This window comes from Aethalodelphis obliquidens, unplaced genomic scaffold (assembly GCF_003676395.1).
Source record: "Aethalodelphis obliquidens isolate GAN/ISIS:26980383/991018 unplaced genomic scaffold, ASM367639v1 scaffold25, whole genome shotgun sequence".
In the NCBI taxonomy this organism is placed as follows: Eukaryota; Metazoa; Chordata; class Mammalia; order Artiodactyla; family Delphinidae; genus Aethalodelphis; species Aethalodelphis obliquidens.
In genome coordinates this window covers 9,306,128-9,325,555 of record NW_020837969.1, presented here as the reverse complement: position 1 = coordinate 9,325,555, position 19,428 = coordinate 9,306,128, and the positions used below count along the sequence as shown (strand labels likewise).

Here is a 19,428-nt window from a genome sequence, read left to right as displayed (position 1 = left end):
TGGATGTATACATACCTCAGAACATATTAAATTTTTAACATTAAACAGGCAGTTTATAGAATTTTAATTATATCTCAATAAAGCTTTAAAAGTTTTAAAGTTTTCTGAAAGAAAACAATAGAATATCATTATGACGCTGCAGGTAGCAAGGCTTATTAAACACTACCTGTAAAGCACCAACCACCAATGAATTCACTGAACAATTAGACTACTTTAAAATGAAAACATTCTATTCATCAAAAAGAGACCAAGATCCATCTACGTCTCTACCAATGACCCAATTTCATTCCTTTTTATGGCTAATATTCCATTGTATATATGTACCATATCTTCTTTATCCATTCATCTGTCAATGGACATTTAGGTTGCTTCCATGACCTGGCTATACTGTAAATAGTGTTGCAATGAACATTCAGGCGCATGTGTCTTTTTGAATTATGGTTTTCTCAGGTTATATGCCCAGTAGTGGGATTGCTGGGTCATAACTTAGAGACTGTCATACAGAGGGAAGTAAGTCAGAGAGAGAAAAACAAATATCGTATATTAATGCATATATGTGTAATCTAGAAAAACGGTACAGATGAACCTGTTTGCAAGGCAGAAATAGAGACACAGACATAGAGAACAAATGTATGGACACCAAGGGGGTAAAGGGGAGGTGGGATAAATTGGGAGATAGGGATTGACATATATACAGTAATAGGTATAAAATAGATAACTAATGAGAACCTGCTATATATAGCACAGGGAACTCTACTTAATGCTCTGTGGTGACCTAAATGGGAAGGAAATCCAAAAAAGAGGGGATACGTGTATACATATAACTGATTCACTTTGCTGTACAGCAGAAACTAACACAACATTGTAAAGCAACTACACCCCAATAAAAAGATTTTAAAATTTTAAAAACAGAGATCAAGAAGAGGAGGAAGACAGAGACAGAGTGAGAGAAAACATTCACAATGCGTCGATCCAACAAAGGAGTGGTCTCCAAATATACAAACAATGCTTACAATTCAATAAGAAAAAGGTATGTGACCCAGTATAAATAGGAGGAAAAAACAAGTGTTTCGCGGAGGAGGATATTCCCTTGGCCAAAAAAGCATGAAAGGGTGCTCAAAATAACTCAAATTTCATACAGAGTATCATGGAATAAAACATGGTGGTATATTTATACAATAAAACATAGATGACGAGAATGAAGGAAGTGCAGCTAAATGTCATGACTTGGATGATGTCACAAGTGTATGACTGAGTGGAAGAAGCGGGACACAGCAAAGTACACATCCTGTATGATTTCCTTTACATAGAATCTTTAGAGCATCAAGGGAGCAGTAGCCTTTGTAGGGCAGTGACTGGGAGGGGACTCCTGGGGTGCTGGTCACGTTCATCTACTGATCTGTGTGGTCTTGATCTTATACAGATATGTTTCTTGTGGGAAAACTCACTGAGCTTATATTTGTGTAAATAAATAAATATTCAATAAAAGGTTGTCTTAATAATATTTGACTAATTGTCACATAATGATTTGAAGTTTTGAATCTTTGTTTCTATCTTTAATGTGTAACTTTGATTTACTTTTTTAACATTTTAAACCCCACTCAGATATCCCATTTGACCAACATTATTTATTAAATATGTCATCCCCTCTCGCTGATTTGGAATAATTTTCATAAATTAAGTTCCTATATGGGCACAGATACGTTACTAGGATCCCTATGTTGTATCATTAATCTGTTTCTGTATTTCTGCACTGATTTCATATTGTTTTAATCAATCATTAATTTTCAGTATTCTTTGATACTAGGTGGTGTAGCCCTTCCTTATCTTTCTTAAAAATATGCATTTCTTAGCTGTTTGCAGACTTTACCCTTCTGGATTAATTTTTAAATGTCTATAAATTTCTACAAAAAACCCAAATTAATTTTAATTAGATTTGATTGAACTTTAAACTCTATTTGTAGAAAATCTGTACATTTAAATTTCATTTTTCCCATGTAGAAACATAATATGTATTTCCATTTCTAGGTTATTCTTTTGTATTATATTGTAACTTTCTAATTTTTAAAAAATATAAGCCTTCATATTTCTTGTTAGATATATTCCTGGCAGTTTTTAGGGTTTTATTTTCTATATATGTATTTTATTATACTTCTAATATGTTATGTTCTTTGTGGAAATATACTGATTTATGTTTATCCTGAATGCAGTCACATACTGAACCCTTATTATTGCTAATGGTTATATTCTCTTTCTAACATTTATCATTCATATAATTTTCTTAAATTACTGTCTTAGTTAAGATCTTCTGGGCAATGTCAAATAACATTTCTGATACTGAGAAAGTTGTTGTTCTTGAATTTCATGGGACTTTTTGTAATAGTTTACTATTAAGTATGATATTTTCTATAGGTAGATTCATTTATATTATGGTTCTCTATATATTTGTTAAGGTGATATATTATTTTAGAGTTTATTTAAGGTCTAATATAAAAAAGAATGCAAATAAGGAGACACATCTTCCTAGAATAATTTACTCATAACTACTGTCTGCAAGTCTTCATCCCTTTTCACCTGCTTTGAAGGAAGCAGTTGGCTCTGATACATCCTCATGTATGGCAAACGTGGGGCCAAGGTGCTTGTGGTCCACGTTGCAGTTATGCACCTATGTACACCTGGGCAATTTCTGCCACTTTCTTTCATTGAAATATTGAATTGAATATAAGGGGAATTCGAATATACCTTTTAAAATATGTTTTGATTTAACTATAGTTGATTTACAATACTGTGTTAGTTTCAGGTGTATAGCTTCAGATTCTTTTTCCATTATGATTTATTGCAAGATATTGAATATAGTTCTCTATGCTATACAGTAAATCCTTCCCCTTGTTTTTTATCTATTTTATATATAGTGGTGTGTATCTGTTAATCCCATACTCCTAATTTATCCCTTGCCCCTCCCCTTTTCCCTTTGGTAACTATAAGTTTGTTTTCTATGTCTGTGAGTCTGTTTCTGTTTTGTAAAGTTGATTTGTATCAATTTTTAAGATTCCACATATCAGTGATATGATATTTTCTTTCTCTGCCTGACTTACTTCACTTAGTATGACAGTCTCTAGATCCACCGATGTTGCTGCAAATGGCAATATTGCACCCTTTTTTATGGCTGAGTAGTAAGGAATATACCTTTTGACAATCCTCTACATTTCTACAGGCTGCCCTGCTACAATACATATTTCTATATTAACAGCTCATTTGAGATTGGTAAGTAGAAAAGTGGTGTCAACATAATATGACAATTATTTGGGTTCTTACAACATTCTCCCCAGGCAAATACTGGAGCTGATACAGTAGAGTTATAACCTATGGCAGGAAAAGAAAAATGTCTCAGCTTATCTTCTGCACAAAACTGGAACTCTTTCAGATCCCTATTAAGGAAAGTAAAAGTAGGCACATGCACCTAGGGGTCCCTCCCCAGCAGGGCTCACCCCTTGCCTCGCATAGCTAATGCTTCACGTCAGGTTGCATCTCCTTCTGTGGCTTCTGATATGCTGGCCCCATAGATGGAGAGCTCAACCTGCATCTGCTTCTGCCCAGAGGGCAGTGTTCCACTCTCCTGGTTTTGTGGATTCTTCATTCTTCTTGAGACACCCTCCAACCACCGTGTGCTGTCCACCTGCACTTTGCAGTCTTTCTCCCAAAGTACCAGTTATTGTTTGGGTTAATACTCTGGTGACAAAGGTCAAAGGTCTTGAGTGGTCTGTAGCCAAGCATAATTGTCCCATTAAACCCTGTTATTTTTGGTGAATCATTTTGAAGAAGTCAAGGTTTTTCATGAATATATCAATATATCATCTTTGAGTGGAAATGCCTAAAGTCTATAAAAAGTAATGGAAATGGAAATATATATAATATTTATATGGAAATATATATAAGAATGTATATCTATTATATATATAAAACAGATATATTTTATATATATTTATATATGTATATTCTTCATGGCCTTTGGTCATGAATATAACCACGTGGTTATATTCATGGCCAAAGGCAAAATCCCTGACACTGTCGCAAATGATCACAAGTAACATATTAGTCCATCTTGCTATTATAACTATAAACTGCATAGTGTAAAGCTGCATAATACAGTAACACACAATCAACAAGAATGTTATTCATTTTGAGATTTCCAAAAGCAGATCTGTGCAGACAGGGGAAGTGGGTGGTATCTCACACACACACATACACACACACACACACACACACACACACACACACAAAACCACTCGGGGGGATCTCCAGAGGAAAGACTTCCCACACCCCTGGGGAAGAGCTCTGCCTTAGGGAAGAGTCAGTGGCAACACAGTCCAGGTGTGCAGAGCTGGAGCAAGTTGTCTGATGCCTGGACCGGTTCACAGGAAAATCAGGTCTGACAGGGTGGAACATGCATACTCATGATGCTGTCTCACGTAGTCTTCAATAAACACCGTGGGTAAGGATGTGTGCATCACTAAGCTCTACAAGCTTGAGTGTCTGGGGATGAAACTGAAGGCCAGCCCATAATTTATGTTCTTCATTTCTAAACAGAAGCTCTGCTTCATAGAGAAGATTTGCCAGGTAAACTTCACATGCTAAATGGCCGTATTTTTAAGGTGTACAAGCTTTCAAATAGAAGGCCCACTTCAGTCATATCTTACCACCCCACGAAACACATGCCACCCAGACTGTTTAAAGAATCGCTATGCACGTCTTCCGGGTTTGCTGCTGTGCCGAGCTCCACCTACCGTCACAGCTGGGCAATGCATGGCTCCACTGGTGGTTCCGCTCACAGACCAGGGGCTCGTCGTCACTCAGTGTATAGCCTGGATTGCAGCTGAAGGTCACTGTGGACTGGATGCCAAAGTGACTGCCGTGCCGATGCCCATTCACAGGGATCCCTGGGTCAAGGCAAGAGTCCGACTCCAGAGTCACACCTGGATGCACAGAAAAAACCATCAGACACGGATCTTCCTGGGTTTTAGAAAAATATATTTGGGCCATAATACATACAAAATATCCCCAGACATCATCAGACCTGGAAAATCATGCAAGTGAATCGATAATCCATTCATGTGAAAACCAATACATTTTCAAGTACTGGGCCCTGTTTTTTTTGTAGAAAGATGTATATCATTAAACTTAGCTACAGATGATAGCTAAGTAGTGCCAATCTTGAATAATTTGCTGACCTCCCTGAATTTTACCTTTTTTCATTTGAAAAGCAATGAACTGTACTAAATAAAGTCGAAGTTTTTCTGTTTTCTATCTCCACCCCTCCCCCTCCCCTTTCCTTTTATATTTGATATACCAAATAGATTTTGGCAGTCATACTTCAGCTTTCATATATTTGCATACATCCACCCAAGCCCATACACACAATGCAAATTAAAACTACACTGGAGTTAATTTTCTAAAATTGCATTTCCACATTTCTTTTTTCTTTTAGATTTGTACTTAAGTCAGCCACTTTCAAGATGGCTAATTAGCCTTTGCTAAAAGATGTTAAAAAGTAAAGTGCTATATAAGGTTAAGTAATGATGATCATGTCATTACAAGAGTTTCTTTTCTCTGTCTCTAACATTTCTCTTTATTTTTAGAATAATATATATTTTAAAAGATGAGGAAAAATGGGAATAAGGGAAGAGAATATCATTGTGATGTTTAGGAATGCAAACGTTAAAAAAAAGACTTGCTGTTGCTATACATAACTCTCAGTAAGATTCAAAACACTGAAATTATGACTTGAAGTATTAAGCAAAAATATTAAAGTATTACCAATATTCAGACTGTTTACTCCCCTAAAATGATATTTGGGATAATATTTCTGATCACTATATATGTTTTACCAAAGTTTGAGTGATGTATCTTATGAATATACCTTCCCTCATTAAGTCAAATACATGAAGTACAACTAAGGGGTGAGTTTCTTTTTTTTTTTTTTGCGGTACGCGGGCCTCTCACTGCTGTGGCCCCTCCCGTTGTGGAGCACAGGCTCCGGCCGCGCAGGCTCAGTGGCCATGGCTCACAGGCCTAGCCGCTCCGCGGCATGTGGGATCTTCCCGGACCGGGGCACGAACCCGTGTCCCCTGCATCGGCAGGCGGAGGGGTGAGTTTCTTAAATAAGAAGTGATGTGATTTCTTCTTTAGTGCAGCAACATGTGATCCAATAGGACAGAAACACAAGTAGGATGGCTGAGCCACATTCAAAAATATTCAGTAAGAAATGTGATTTCCAAGACTAGTATAGCTCCTAGGAGATGACCTTTAAACTCTTGGGATTTGCTGAGTGGTGGGAGTGTCTGTTATTCACCGTGGGCCCCTGGGACCACACCTAATCGTTTATATTCAGCAGGTTGCTCAAGTGGGGTGCCTTGAGGCAACATGGTTTCAGTCTAACCTACAGGGACAGGGGCAGGTAAAGACTTAGTTCAACCATATGGGGCAATGATTCAATCCATGATGCTTATGTAATGAAATGTCGATAAAATCTCTGGACACAGAGGCTCAGATGAGCTTCCCAGGTTGGCAGTAAGCTGTGCATATGTCAGAAGTCATGGGTGGGAGGAGGTGACACTGTCCATGACTCAACGAGGACAAGACGCCTGGAAGCTCTGAGTTCGGACCAATCTCAGGGTCTCCCCTCTGTGCCTCTTCCTTCAGCTGGTTCTCATTTGTATCCTTTCCAGTGACAAATGTGACTGTGAGTATAGCAGCTTTCAGTGAGCTCACTGAGTCCTTCTGTCGAATTATCAAACCTGAGGGTCATTTTGGGAACTCCTAGAACTTGCATCTGGTTTCAGAATTGGCAGAAAGAGCAAACTTTGCACCTCACAGGTTAACAGACAGCAGAAAAGACTATCATAGTGAAGTTTTCCAAAGGAAAAAATAAATAAAACAATGAAAAGAGAAAGAGGCAAAGTGAATAAAAAATATAGCATCATTTTTCCCAAGAATTTTTTCTTAAAAATTAGTCATTCTAATATCGTAAAACTAACACACACCTATTACCTTAACAACAGGATATAACTGTCCTGACTTCTTGCAAAGTATGCCAACAAATGCATGCATGCCTTACACCCCTTCCTGAGCTGCAGATATACCAAAAGCAGCATGGCCATCGTTTGCCCCAAGATCCAACACCTACCCTGCTCCTCCCTCTTTGCACACGCGCACACACACACACACACCCCACACATTCCCCTTCTAAGGGAGTGTTTATGAGTTTTCACAACATGCCCAGAGCTTGTACACAGCAATGCCCTGAACACAGCAGGTACATAATAACAGGCTGATTGGTTTTGTAGCCTCAAGATCAATAGCAGAATTTCCTAAAAAGAAGAATCTCTGACAAAGAAATGAATTGGTATCCAGGGTCCTGAAAAACCAGCCAACTAAATTATTCCATTTCATCAAATGACGTCCTGTGATCACTAGACGGTACAGTCACTGCACTGCAGTGAATAACAATAAAAGAAATTACTATTTTAGACAATGTGCGAATGCTGTGTTAATTAGTGTCCATAATGAAATTCATAAATTGTAAGGAAATACAAAATGTGTAGGGAAAATAGAGAAACATATCAGAGGAAACCAAAGCATACAAATTTAAATTTAGAATTCTTTACATGTAAAACTGAACTAATAAATAAGTAAAATCATTAAAGTCATAACCGCTTGTTCATACCAACTACACACCATTATTTATTCATTCATTTATTTTTACAATATAATGGGTGCAAATATTGAGTTTGGAAACGAGCAGATATTGTGATCCTTGGCCCTCCCATTTATTAGACAGGAAAGTCCCCGTGGGGATGACTCCTGAGTGGAACATTTGGGTCAGTGGATCCTATTGGAGCTGTGAATATATTTACACTCTGTACCAACTGTTTCTTTCTTGAAACTTACCGCAGCTCTGAATTTTTTGACATACATGATATAAATATACTTCCTTTCATTTGGCTTTTGTCAAATAAGTGACTGAACAAATTTGCTGCTCGCTGAATGAAGGAAGACGGCTGCTGTGAAACTGTCCATGTCAGATCACATTTACACGTTTGATGTCGGTAAAGTGCCGCTCAGCTCTCTGTTTCCTCAAAGTCCGAGTCCAAGGAAGAGAACGCGTGGTCTCTGGGTATCTTTTACCTGCCACGCTTTAGTGCAGGCACTTTTCACAGCCTGCTGAAGGCTTTGAAATAGTGGTTACACTCCCTACTTTATAGATGAAGAAACTGGCTAAGAAATTAAGTAAATTTGTCAAGTTAATTATTGACTGAAATTCAAACCTAAGTCCTTGACTGTTTTTCTCTCTTCCTCTGTCTCCTGTGTGTGTATGTGCATGTGTGTGTCTGTGTGTGTGTGTGCTGTACCTAATTTGCAGTTGTATTGCATTTATTACCATTACATCTTAACCAGTCTCCCTTTCTGGTTATAAGAAAGGTCACTTAATCAAAGAAAACTAATCTACCCACACACACACCACAAAATACACACTGCTTACCACAAATTTTTTAAAAAATTGCACAGTATATGAATTGCATAGTAGGATATATATATTTACATTTAGTAAATCTTGCTTCTTTCTAGAAACATTATTAAAAAGCATTTCTAAGAAGTGTGCTAAAATTAAATGGAAAATCTCCATATACTTGAGATATCCATTTATTTTTCATTTTTTAGCATTTTATTTTTCAATTCCCTATACAATTATGATGATTTTAAAGTGTGGTTCAAAGCTGTCTCTACAAACAAACAGAACAGATGATTATTCTGGGAGATAATGCAATTACTATTATATGAATAAACTGTGCCACATTCCTTATAAGGAATAAAGTAATGAAAGCACAGACTGTAAATGGACATTATATTTACGAGAGCAACGATTCCTAAAACTTAGTACAAGAGTAGAACTACAACCCTGGGTATGCTTTTCGGAATAAACCTTGAAAAACTGGCTCAACCCTTCTGCCCTACAGTTCAGAAAGAGCTGAAATGAATGTCGTTTACAGCGGCTCACATTATTTTATGGAACCACTACAAAAATAAGCAAAACTTGAGTGGAGTGTGGTCACCCCTGCAAGGCTCTCTGTCTGTACAGTAGATTGCCATGTGCCCATCTGGGCATGAGGTGGGGTCACTAACATTTTTTTAAAGCAAGAAAGGTTTACAGTGTCAGCCATTCTTGATGAAAGACAAAAGGGAGATGGGCTATTTTATGATTTTTAAATGGCATAAAAATTTGATGTAAACCATTCTTAGGTCATGGGCAACCCACTCTTTAAAAATGTGTCAGATGAGCAGGTGTAATTATTTTTCTAGTGTCTGTATATTGGATTCTGAACACATTTCCTCAAAGGGTACTAGAAATGGTCAAAATGACAAAGGGGTTGGTAAGGTATGTCAATCCCATGTTTTTCTCCTCTCTCTCTCTCTCTGTCTCTCTCTGTGCTTCTCTCCTGGTCCTTTACTCTTCCATTACCTCTGTTGTCCCTCTGCACCTACCTGCAGGGTCCCCTCCACCTGGAGCCCGTGCGGCAGGCAGCACCTGCCATGGCCTGCCTGGGCTGCCTCAGACACCCACTGCCACCTACACGCCACCGCCCTCAGGATCACCTTGAGGACTCACTCAAAGGTCCAGAATTCTGACGTGCTCAACTTTAATATCTGGAATTCGAGCTTAGGAATCTCCATTTCACTAGGACCCCCAGGTGAAGACTAGCGCACAGCAGTGTTTGAGAAAAACTGCTCCTTCGGCAGGCTTCGTACCCAGGACGTGGGTGTGAGTTGGGCACGGGGCTCCCGTAAAGTGTCTGCCCCAGCAGCGGCAGGCACGCCCTAGGACTCCGGGCTGGCAGCCTGGGCCCTGGTCAGCTGCAAAGCCCGCAGGTGCCTGTGGCAACAGCCCCGACAGCCACTGCGCTGAAGGCCAGGCCTTTCCTGGCTCTGCTTCCCATTAAAGTGCCAGGTCCTGCATCGCACTGGCTTCTGCTCACTTCCCGTTTCTCCTCGAAATCTTCACCAGAGATAAGTAAATTGAGGTGATAACAAGTCAAGCTTCAGTGTGACTTCCTTCCTGGTGATTGTTCCCCAATATCCTGTCAACGCTCTCACCCACAGACTGCATCAGGAATGTCTGGGGCCTGGGTCTTCTGGAAGGGTCACCGGGTGTCCACAAATGAGAGTGGATGAATGTCCAGAACAAGGTCCCCTCTAAGGCAGAGCTGTGGACAGTCTGATGCTGTAGGAACCTTGCCCATCTTGTCCTCTGCCCTCATCCAGAACTACAGAGCCAGCCCCAGCTTTTCCAGGAAAGAAGGAGGGAGAAGAATTCCAGGCTCCAAGGGATCAGACATTTAAGACAGTCGCACAGTTATCCTCCAAACACACCAGCTGGGGGTTTGTTTTTGCCTCCTTTTACTGATGAAAAGAAGGGAAAATGGCAAAAAGCACTGTCCTCTGAGGATCACTGGGTTATACCATGTCTTACTCAGACTCATGTCCATTTTCAAATATAGGATAAATAAAAAGAACCCTGAAACATAATGCAGTCAGTCTTTTCAGTTTATAATGATTATTGTTAGAATTATCTACTCAATAAATTTATATTATATTATATTATATTATATTATATAATGGTGACAATCTAAATAGGAACTTGTGACTGACTTTCCCTGATTTTCCAGAAATCATGAATAAGAACAACCCACTTATATAAATGAGGCAGAGAAGCAAATGACATTAGTTTCTACTACCTACATATGGGCTTTAGAACTTGTTTCTTCAAAAGGGACTAGAAATAGGCAAAATAATCTGTGGTATGCAAATAAGAGAGAGAGAACATAGAATACTCTGTTCTAGTGTTTGTTAGCACCTAAAACTATCTATTCTCTTAAGTTTCACCCAACTCTATATCCAAAGGCCAACCTATTGTATGTAGCTTTAAGAAAAATGTGCAGGATGGGGTGGAGAGAATACATCTTAGCAGATCAATGCTGAGGAGTTGTACAAATTCAGATGACTGTAATGTGTACACATCTTCACTCCAAAGAGAAGTGATAACTTAAAGGAATGTTAAGAAAGGAATGAAATACAGAAGTTTCTGCTTCTTAAAATGTACAAGTTTAAAAATATGTAACTTTGAAATAAATTATGTATATATACAAAGCATAATAACTTTGAATTAAATCTGAAATTAATCTTTAAATCATTAATAATCAATTTTCTTGTTATCAGAATACAAGTCTAATACAATTCCATTTTTAATCAAAAAGTACACATAACCTTATATGTGTATTTGCATATATATGTTTGCATATAATTATATAGATAAGCATGTAAAAAAGAGAAATATACACAACAGGGTATTAATTTTAGTTGTTGGATAGAGTTTGGGTAAGATTAACATGAGTAGCAGCGGGCAATGTGGGGAAAGGAAGGAAAGAAAAAGAAAAAAAGATGAAAAATTCAGCATGTTAGATATGGCCCCATTCATGCATTTATAAGATTATATGTATTTTTACAACAACATTAAAACTTTGTTTAGTTTATTTTAGGAAAGATTCTGAAAAAGAACAACCTTAAAAATCCTAAAAAAATAAAGGATTTATTCCTTCAGATTCCATATTGAGCTACTCTGATGCATCTTCTTTCATTCCACTCTGGAAGCGAAGAATTTTCAGTGAACGGAAGAATTACTGTTTTTTAAATTGACTAGCATTAGAAATGCATTCCCAGGCTGAACTGCACTCTACTCCATTCCAGAAGCACCCCTGCATAAATATTACTATCAAATGATATAATCTCTCGATCTCCTAATTTCAGAAGCTAAAGCTAAGAGCCAAATTTGGACAGATGGAAACAAAAATGGGAAGGAATTGGGATTGCTTTGCAAAATACACTGCATTATGATATTTTAGCAATTGTGTTTAAATATGTCTAATAATTGTTCTTTAACATTTTTAACAGTTGTTAATAATAACAGGTATTTGTCATTTAGTAAAAGTTCAAACGAGTTTTAATTCCTTCTCTCTTAGTTACAGTCTCTCTGCTGACTGAAACAGGCACATGTATACTCACAAATAAGTACCACAACTGCCCTAACCATTTTTCTAACAAAATATATTGCTCAGGAGATATAATTTTAGTGACATGCCCTGTAGCTCTTTTGGCCAACAGGTATATTTTCTAATAGTAGAAATTTATTATTACATCGTGCAGTAAATGAACACGTTTCACTGTTTTAATTAGTTTATTATTTTACTTTATAATAAACGAATATGTCTTCTTTTTGAGTCGTAAAGTAGAAATCCCCAAGGCTCTCTGTCCTTAATAAGAGAAAGTCTTGACGATGGCACAGTGCAGTGTGCACAGAGGTGGGAAGAACTGCTGTTTTTTACATTGACTAGCATTAGAAATGCATTCCCAGCACATCTCCTGCTACGTGACACAATGAGACCACGTGTGTGGAACTCAACCCGACAATCGGGCACAGCCCTGGGGAGGGAGGACCACTTACTCTCGTAGCGGATGAGGAAGCCCACGCTGGACCGGCTATTGTCTGTGGTGAAGAGGAGGTACATGAAGTTCCCTGTGCTGATGAGGAACTGAGGCGCCTGTGTGCCGTGGTACTCCCCGATCAGCGGGGACGAGCTGGCTGGCCCGTCTCTGACCTCCAGGGTGTCATAATTAACTTCTGTCTGGAATCTGTGGGCAAGCGTATCCAGTCAGAAGAGAGATGCAGAGCTGCATTAACGTACAGACATCCTGTAATATCATTCACTTACTAAAAACCCAAGTACAGCAAGGGACATAAAATAGATACAGAGACACGTACATATGTTTTGAAGACTTGAGCACGTGTAGTATTTGAGGACAGTACTTATTTCTGGGGGGAAGACTCACCCCCACATCCCTCCCTCTGACTCAATACTCCATCCAGTAGCATCACAGACAGAAACGGGGGTAGTGACTCAGCTCTAAAATAAAAATACTGTGAGCCAGTAGATAGAGAAGCGCCAGTTAGTGTAAGTCAATCATGGCACATTTTCAAACTGTTTTTCATGATCCCAAGTGTAACATGATTATGGATTTCTTAAAATGAGCATATTGAAGTGACATGATCTCCTAAAGGAAAAGGGTAAATCAAAATACATGACAATACTTTAAATACCTTTCCTGAAACAAAAAATTCTGTGCCTTTTCAAGCTCCATTAACTTGTGTGACAGTGGGAGAGCACGGGCACATTACTGCTTCAGAAACCAAATACTCAAATACTACTTCAATGATCTGAAAAGGTTAGAACAGCTTCCAAAAAGTGCTTAACTTTTCTTCCAAGAAGGACTTATGCTTCCAGATCATCTGGTCTGATATTATATTTATATACAGTTGCAGCTACTTGGGTGCTCTTTGATGAAATGGAGGTACCATTCCAGGCACTGAGATAACTTTGTAAATAGGCCCATCTCGTCCTCAAAGAGCTAAAGCAGTTTCCAAGTGTCTGGCATGGCTCTCAGGCAGCAGCTCAACTGACTGGAGCCTCTGATCCATCAGTGACTCTCAGACAGAGAATTCCAGGGTAGCCTGTGCTGTGGGTCTCCAGGGTCTGCAACATATGCTGCTGATGGGGAGGAAGAGGAAGGAACAGAGTGGCTGTCTGAGATTCCCGGCACAGAGCAATGAAAAAAGATGCTGAAATCAAAGGGCCCTGCCCTGTTTATCATTAAATCACATACTCCTCTTAGTGCAAATGCACAACAATGATATATTCTTGCAACTAACTTAGAATGGTCCCTGACCCTCTATCTTCCGTAAAGGGGAATTCAAACAACTGGTGTAGCGTGTGGCTAGGTCAGAATACAGCCACAGGCTGGACATTTGGGGTGGGATAGGGCAGCTTTGTCTTTTACTATTAAAAATGTTCTCTAAAGATGCTATGACTTCACAGTTATCTCAGTGCACATTCAAGAAGTCTAGATAAGCATGGAATAAATCTCATTTGAAGTATCTGCACTGAAGTTTTCACATCTTTCATCTTTAGAGACAGCCAGGACTGACAGAGGGCATGCCTCAAGAGCTGGACGATTTCCAGGGTAACCTCAGAAAGAAAAATATAAATGCTTTTCATCATGTGGCAACCTAGCACACAATGTGTAACAATAACATCAGTATGGAATTTAAAATTGTTTGTGCAAACACATCCTTTATTAGGATGTCAGCTCACAGCTCAAGGTATAAACCAATACACTATTGAAGGGTGGTGTACTATGTCCAGGGTAATAATCACTAGTGTCTGAAAATATCAGAAATGTTGGTACTTACAAATGGAATTTAGCAAATACCGCAGTTCAATAGTATCGAAAAGACAAGATTGAGAAAAATTGAGTATTTTTGTTCAGGCAACTGAAAATGGAATGCTAATAACTTCTGCCAAACCAGAATGTAAAATCACTATTTTTACTAAATGATTTAAATTTGTTGTGCTGCTGGAAATCAGGATGTGTTTCTTCTTTTTTCCCTCTCAATACTAGAAAGTGTAAAAATTAATAAGAAACCAAACAATTTACTTAATATTTATAAAGGTTTTTTTTCCCAGTGACTAAGATTATATGCAAGAATCCATTCTCCAATATAATGAACACATAAAGCAATTTTTTCTTTTCTTCTGAGAGATTATCCTACTGGAGTTATAATTATCCTATCAGATATAATAATATCAATAATAACTTCAAATACAAATAATCACTAAGTGATAACATAATTCCTGCTAAAAACCTTTCCTGTATGGATGTTGTCATTGAGAATTAGAAAATTAGTTAAAAAATAATATAATAATGTACATCTGTCTTGAGACATTATAGTATTCTGAATACTAGAACCCCAAACTCAGTCTAGTTAAGAAGGTCATTGTTAGAGAAAGCCCAATTTGCTCAGATATTAATTAACCTTGAAACACTAAACAAAGATGCTTCCTTGGAGTTTAAAGCATGTGGGTCCCTTCCAAAGTACTTTTGGTTCTTAATCTTCAAACTGATTGTTGAGACAATCTGGACAATATTTGATCATGGAGAATTCAAATAGCATGCTTCTTTTTTCTTAGATTATCAAATACATTATCAAACAGCTAAGCCAAATACCATTGCAGTGACGGAACCACTCGTAGCTAATTAACAGGTAATGAATCTGCTGCACACAGGCTGTTGCCAGCTCTGCAACCCCAAACCACCCTTCAGTCCCCAGAGCCATCCCCAGAGTGGGAGAACTCTTTTCCTGTGCTTTCTAGAAATACGTAAGGGATCAAAAGGCTCTATTTGCAATCAAACACCAAGCAGAATTTATTCTAGCCTCAGGTCCAAAATCCAGAGGTGGACTCAAGGGCCGGCGACTGTGAGTTCTGGGAATGCTTGTCTGGGCCACCATGCCCTCAACCATGTCTGCAGAGGGGCTGTAGCCGTGGGCTTAGAAGATAAAATTCCAGAAGAACAGAATTCATCAAGCAAGCGCCTATTTCCTTTTAAGTGAACTCCTTTGGGGGAACCAATGAAAAACTGTCATCTTTCTAAGATTTAAGATCCATTTAAATAAAAACATTGGGCATGCATGGGTCATCAGGTCCAAATTAAGGAAAACAAAGTTTTTTCTTACCTATCAAAAGTTATTTTGATAGAGTGTCCTGGTTTTGCTTCAATTATCCATTCACAATTTAAGGAATCTTTGTAATACCCTGGCCATCCCGGGGGCAAAATGACTCCACTTGAAGCTGTCAGATGTCCACCACAAGGGGCTGAAAGATGATGCAGGGTATAAACAGGTCAAATTATGTATATGGACCATGGCAGCACCTCAGTTACTTCAGGAATTCGCTTCTGTGTTCATGGACTTAATGGTTTCTAGTGTTCAAGCAAAAGTTATTCCCAAGTAAATTAACAATATTGAAAGCAGAGCACATATATTCCACACCTGGGCATTTATCATCAACCTGCAGCAAAGTTCCTCCCATCTAATAATGGTAATAATGGCACAGTCTAAGTGAGTGGTGTCTGCCAGACGACTTCCAGGAATTATCACGTTCAATCATCACAACGAAGTCACGAGGTGCGAATTCCACTGATACCCACATTTTACATGTATTCAGATGTCAACAAACATCTATTGATACACAAACTTAAAATTACCTCACATCTAAAATTAAACTACTCTGTGGTGTGTGATTGTGGGTATGTTTTAAAATATGTGTACGTGTTTATTCACTTTGGGCTGTGTTCATTTTATTAAAATAATTTGCCACATACATCTTACTAAATTGCTGGTGATTGTTAGAAAACAAAAAAATAAATAAATAAAATTCGATAAACGTGAACGAGTGTGCATCAATCCTTTTGAAGTGTTGGGTAACAGTCATCCATAATTATATAGACAAAAGGGAGTTTGAGGAAAGTATGTGCCTGGCGCTCAGTAAAAGTGAGTACGCATTTCTGTAAAATCTACAGAAAATTTAAAATAATAACATATTTAACATGTTTCTGCCTAGCCACATACATTTTTCAGATTTTATTTATTTTTTTCTCAAAGTTCTTTGCCATCTTTGTAATCACTTTTGTGAATCTACAGATATCAAATAAAACATGAAAATGTTCCTAGTTAAAAAAATATTTTTGGAAAAATATCCTTTTATGGAAAAAATAGCAATATGCATTAAATACTGGAAAAATTTATAAAATTTTACACAAATTTTGATGTTAGAAAAAAACTGACACAGAGGAATCTATAGAAATAATTATAGTAGCTTCATTTGTAATAGAAAAAAAGAAACGAAAAAAGAAAAGTAAAAAATTTATGAAAAGAACATGACTACATATTTAGAATGTCACACATACGTTTGAAGTGATATTTTGAAATGTTGTTAAAATGATAAAATCTTTGCAATTGAATTTTTTTTTTTTGGCAGTATGAGGGCCTCTCACTGCTGTGGCCTCTCCCGTTGCGGAGCACAGGCTCCGGACGCGCAGGCTCAGCCGCCATGGCTCACGGGCCCAGCTGCTCCGCGGCATGTGGGATCTTCCCGGACCAGGGCTCGAACCCGTGTCCCCTGCATTGGCAGGCGGATTCTTAACCACTGAGCCACCAGGGAAGCCCTAAAATAAGTCCTTCTTGAATATACATTTTGTCTATAGCTTTATTTTTAATGCAATTATCTGGCTTGGGTATATCACACTGAAACTGGCTTTATAAAATGTGATATAGGAGTTAGTGCCTCTTTTCCATTATCTGGGACCATGTTCCCAATGCTAAAATTCTCTGAACTTGAAAGACAACTTCCTTGTGCATGCCTCTGGTGCCTGTGTCTTTTTCAGTCTTTAATCTTCTTTCTAATTTCTTTTTATGGTACTTTGTTTATTCACATTTTGTACTTTTTATTGCATCACTTTGGGTAATTTATATTTTGCTAGGAAATCACCAATTTTCTTTGAACTTTAAAATTTGTTGCCATAGAGATGTGTTCTTGTACAGTAATTTTTCCCTCAAGATAACTTGTGTTTTTTAATGACACTGATCTATGCTGAAGCATAGAGGCAGGTTAAATGTAGAACAAATAAAGAGAGAAAAATCTTTCCCTTAGTAATTGATTTTCTAAGTACAAGTAAACTTCAACAATCTAATTCACCATTAACCAGTCCTTGTGCTAAGGGTTTGTTTTGCTGTTAACAACCCATAGCTGTGGTTTGCCTTGAAATTCATCTGAAGGTCTCTTCCAAACAGTGAGAGAACTGCCTGCTCCCATTTAATGTGGTACTTTCTCCTTTTGTCTGACTCTGTGGGAACCCTCACCTGCCACCTCCCGGTGCCCTTTCTTTCCCCAACTGCACGGAGAAACCTACCTGCCCTGCAGCTTACACCTATCTGCACACAGCGCACTGCAGGTAAGCACACCAGTGGCAGCGAAAACCGTGGCAGACAGAACAGAGACTAGACAGTATTGCTTGTTTTGAGCTTCTTTCTTGTAAAATTATTCACGCTTCAAACTCAGAAGCGAAACGCTTGGCTGAAGCAGTATCTGCAAACATATTTATTCCTGCCCTGTTATCAGTACCATTTATCTGAGAACCCTGATTGTATTGTTTACTTATTTATAAAGGATAATAACCTAGCCATTTATTAACATTGATAAAATGTAAAATATACAGAAGCATACATTTAGAATGTGATCAAAATAAATTAAAAAAGGAAAGTCCTACTGCTGTGCTCTTGCCCTTCAATTTAGCAAGGTTCCACTCCCGGGTGGTGCCCACAGTCCAGCAAATCATTTTTAACAATTTATGAAACTGTGGAAATGAGAAACATCGTTCTGTAAATTTAGCAGCATCAGCCAATGATGATTTAAAATAATGCTGATCCTTGAACTAATGAGGAATAACTTTGGAGGTAGAGCTGAGGGCAGAACAAGGAGGTGAGGCAGAGCCCCACTGCCCGTGTGGGTTAGCAAGCAGGGAAGGAGGAGGGAGGGATGAATAGGTGGAGCACAGGGGATTTTAGGGCCGTGAAAACACCCAGTGTGACACTGTAATGGTGGATACATGTCACGTACATTTGCCCAAGCCCAAAGAACGGCCAATCCCAAGAGGGAGCCCTAATGGAAACTGCGGACTCAGGGTAATGGTGACGTGTCACCATATGTCTATCGGTTGTAACAAGCGTACCATCTGGCGTGGGATGTTTGATAATGGGGGCAGCTGTGCATATATGGGGGGCGGGGGTGTGTGGGAAATCTCTGTATCTTCCACTCAATTTTGTTGTAAACCTAAAACTGCTCTAAAAAATGTCTACTTTTTAAAAAGTATCTGTATTTCTTCGGCACTTACTAGAGATACTTTTTAAAAAGGCCTTTCTTAGCTCATTACACTTGGACCATTCTGATAGGGAGGGTATGAGTTTACATTCTAAGTAAATTTTTTTTTTTACCTGAGTAAACATCAAAGGTAATATCTTCCTTAATTTTTTCCCTTTTGGTTTTCTTACATACGTAACCAGAGTGGAAATGTCAAGAAGAAAATTAGTTAGGCAGTATTTATGTCAGCTACACTAAGGGCAACAAAATAGTTAACTAAAAACTACATTGTTGTTATAGGTTGAACTACGCACTCCCCCACGACATTCTGGATTCCTAATCCCAGCACCTCAGAATGTGACCTTATTTGGAAATAAGGGTACTGCAGACATAATTAGTTAAGATGAGATCATTAGACTGGGCTCTAGTCCAATATGACTGGTGTCCTTAGAAAGAGGGGAAATTTGGACACAGACACATTCTCACATGAAGAAAACGGGGATGATGATTCTATAAGCCAAGAAACTCTGAAGACTGCCAGCAAACCCACCAGAAGCTGGGAGAGGGG

General features: G+C 38.4%; 1 protein-coding gene across 1 annotated transcript in view; it reads right to left on the bottom strand.

Moving 5' to 3' along the window:
- Nucleotides 1–19,428, bottom strand: part of CSMD1 (CUB and Sushi multiple domains 1) — a 1,488,158-nt gene that overhangs the window by 305,757 nt on the left and 1,162,973 nt on the right. The window contains exons 17-19 of the mRNA XM_027123007.1: nucleotides 15,680–15,818; nucleotides 12,554–12,741; nucleotides 4,785–4,973 (exon numbers count right to left, since the gene is read on the bottom strand). Of these exons, the coding sequence (XP_026978808.1) occupies nucleotides 4,785–4,973; nucleotides 12,554–12,741; nucleotides 15,680–15,818 (516 nt within the window). The remainder of the gene's footprint in view (nucleotides 1–4,784; nucleotides 4,974–12,553; nucleotides 12,742–15,679; nucleotides 15,819–19,428) is intronic.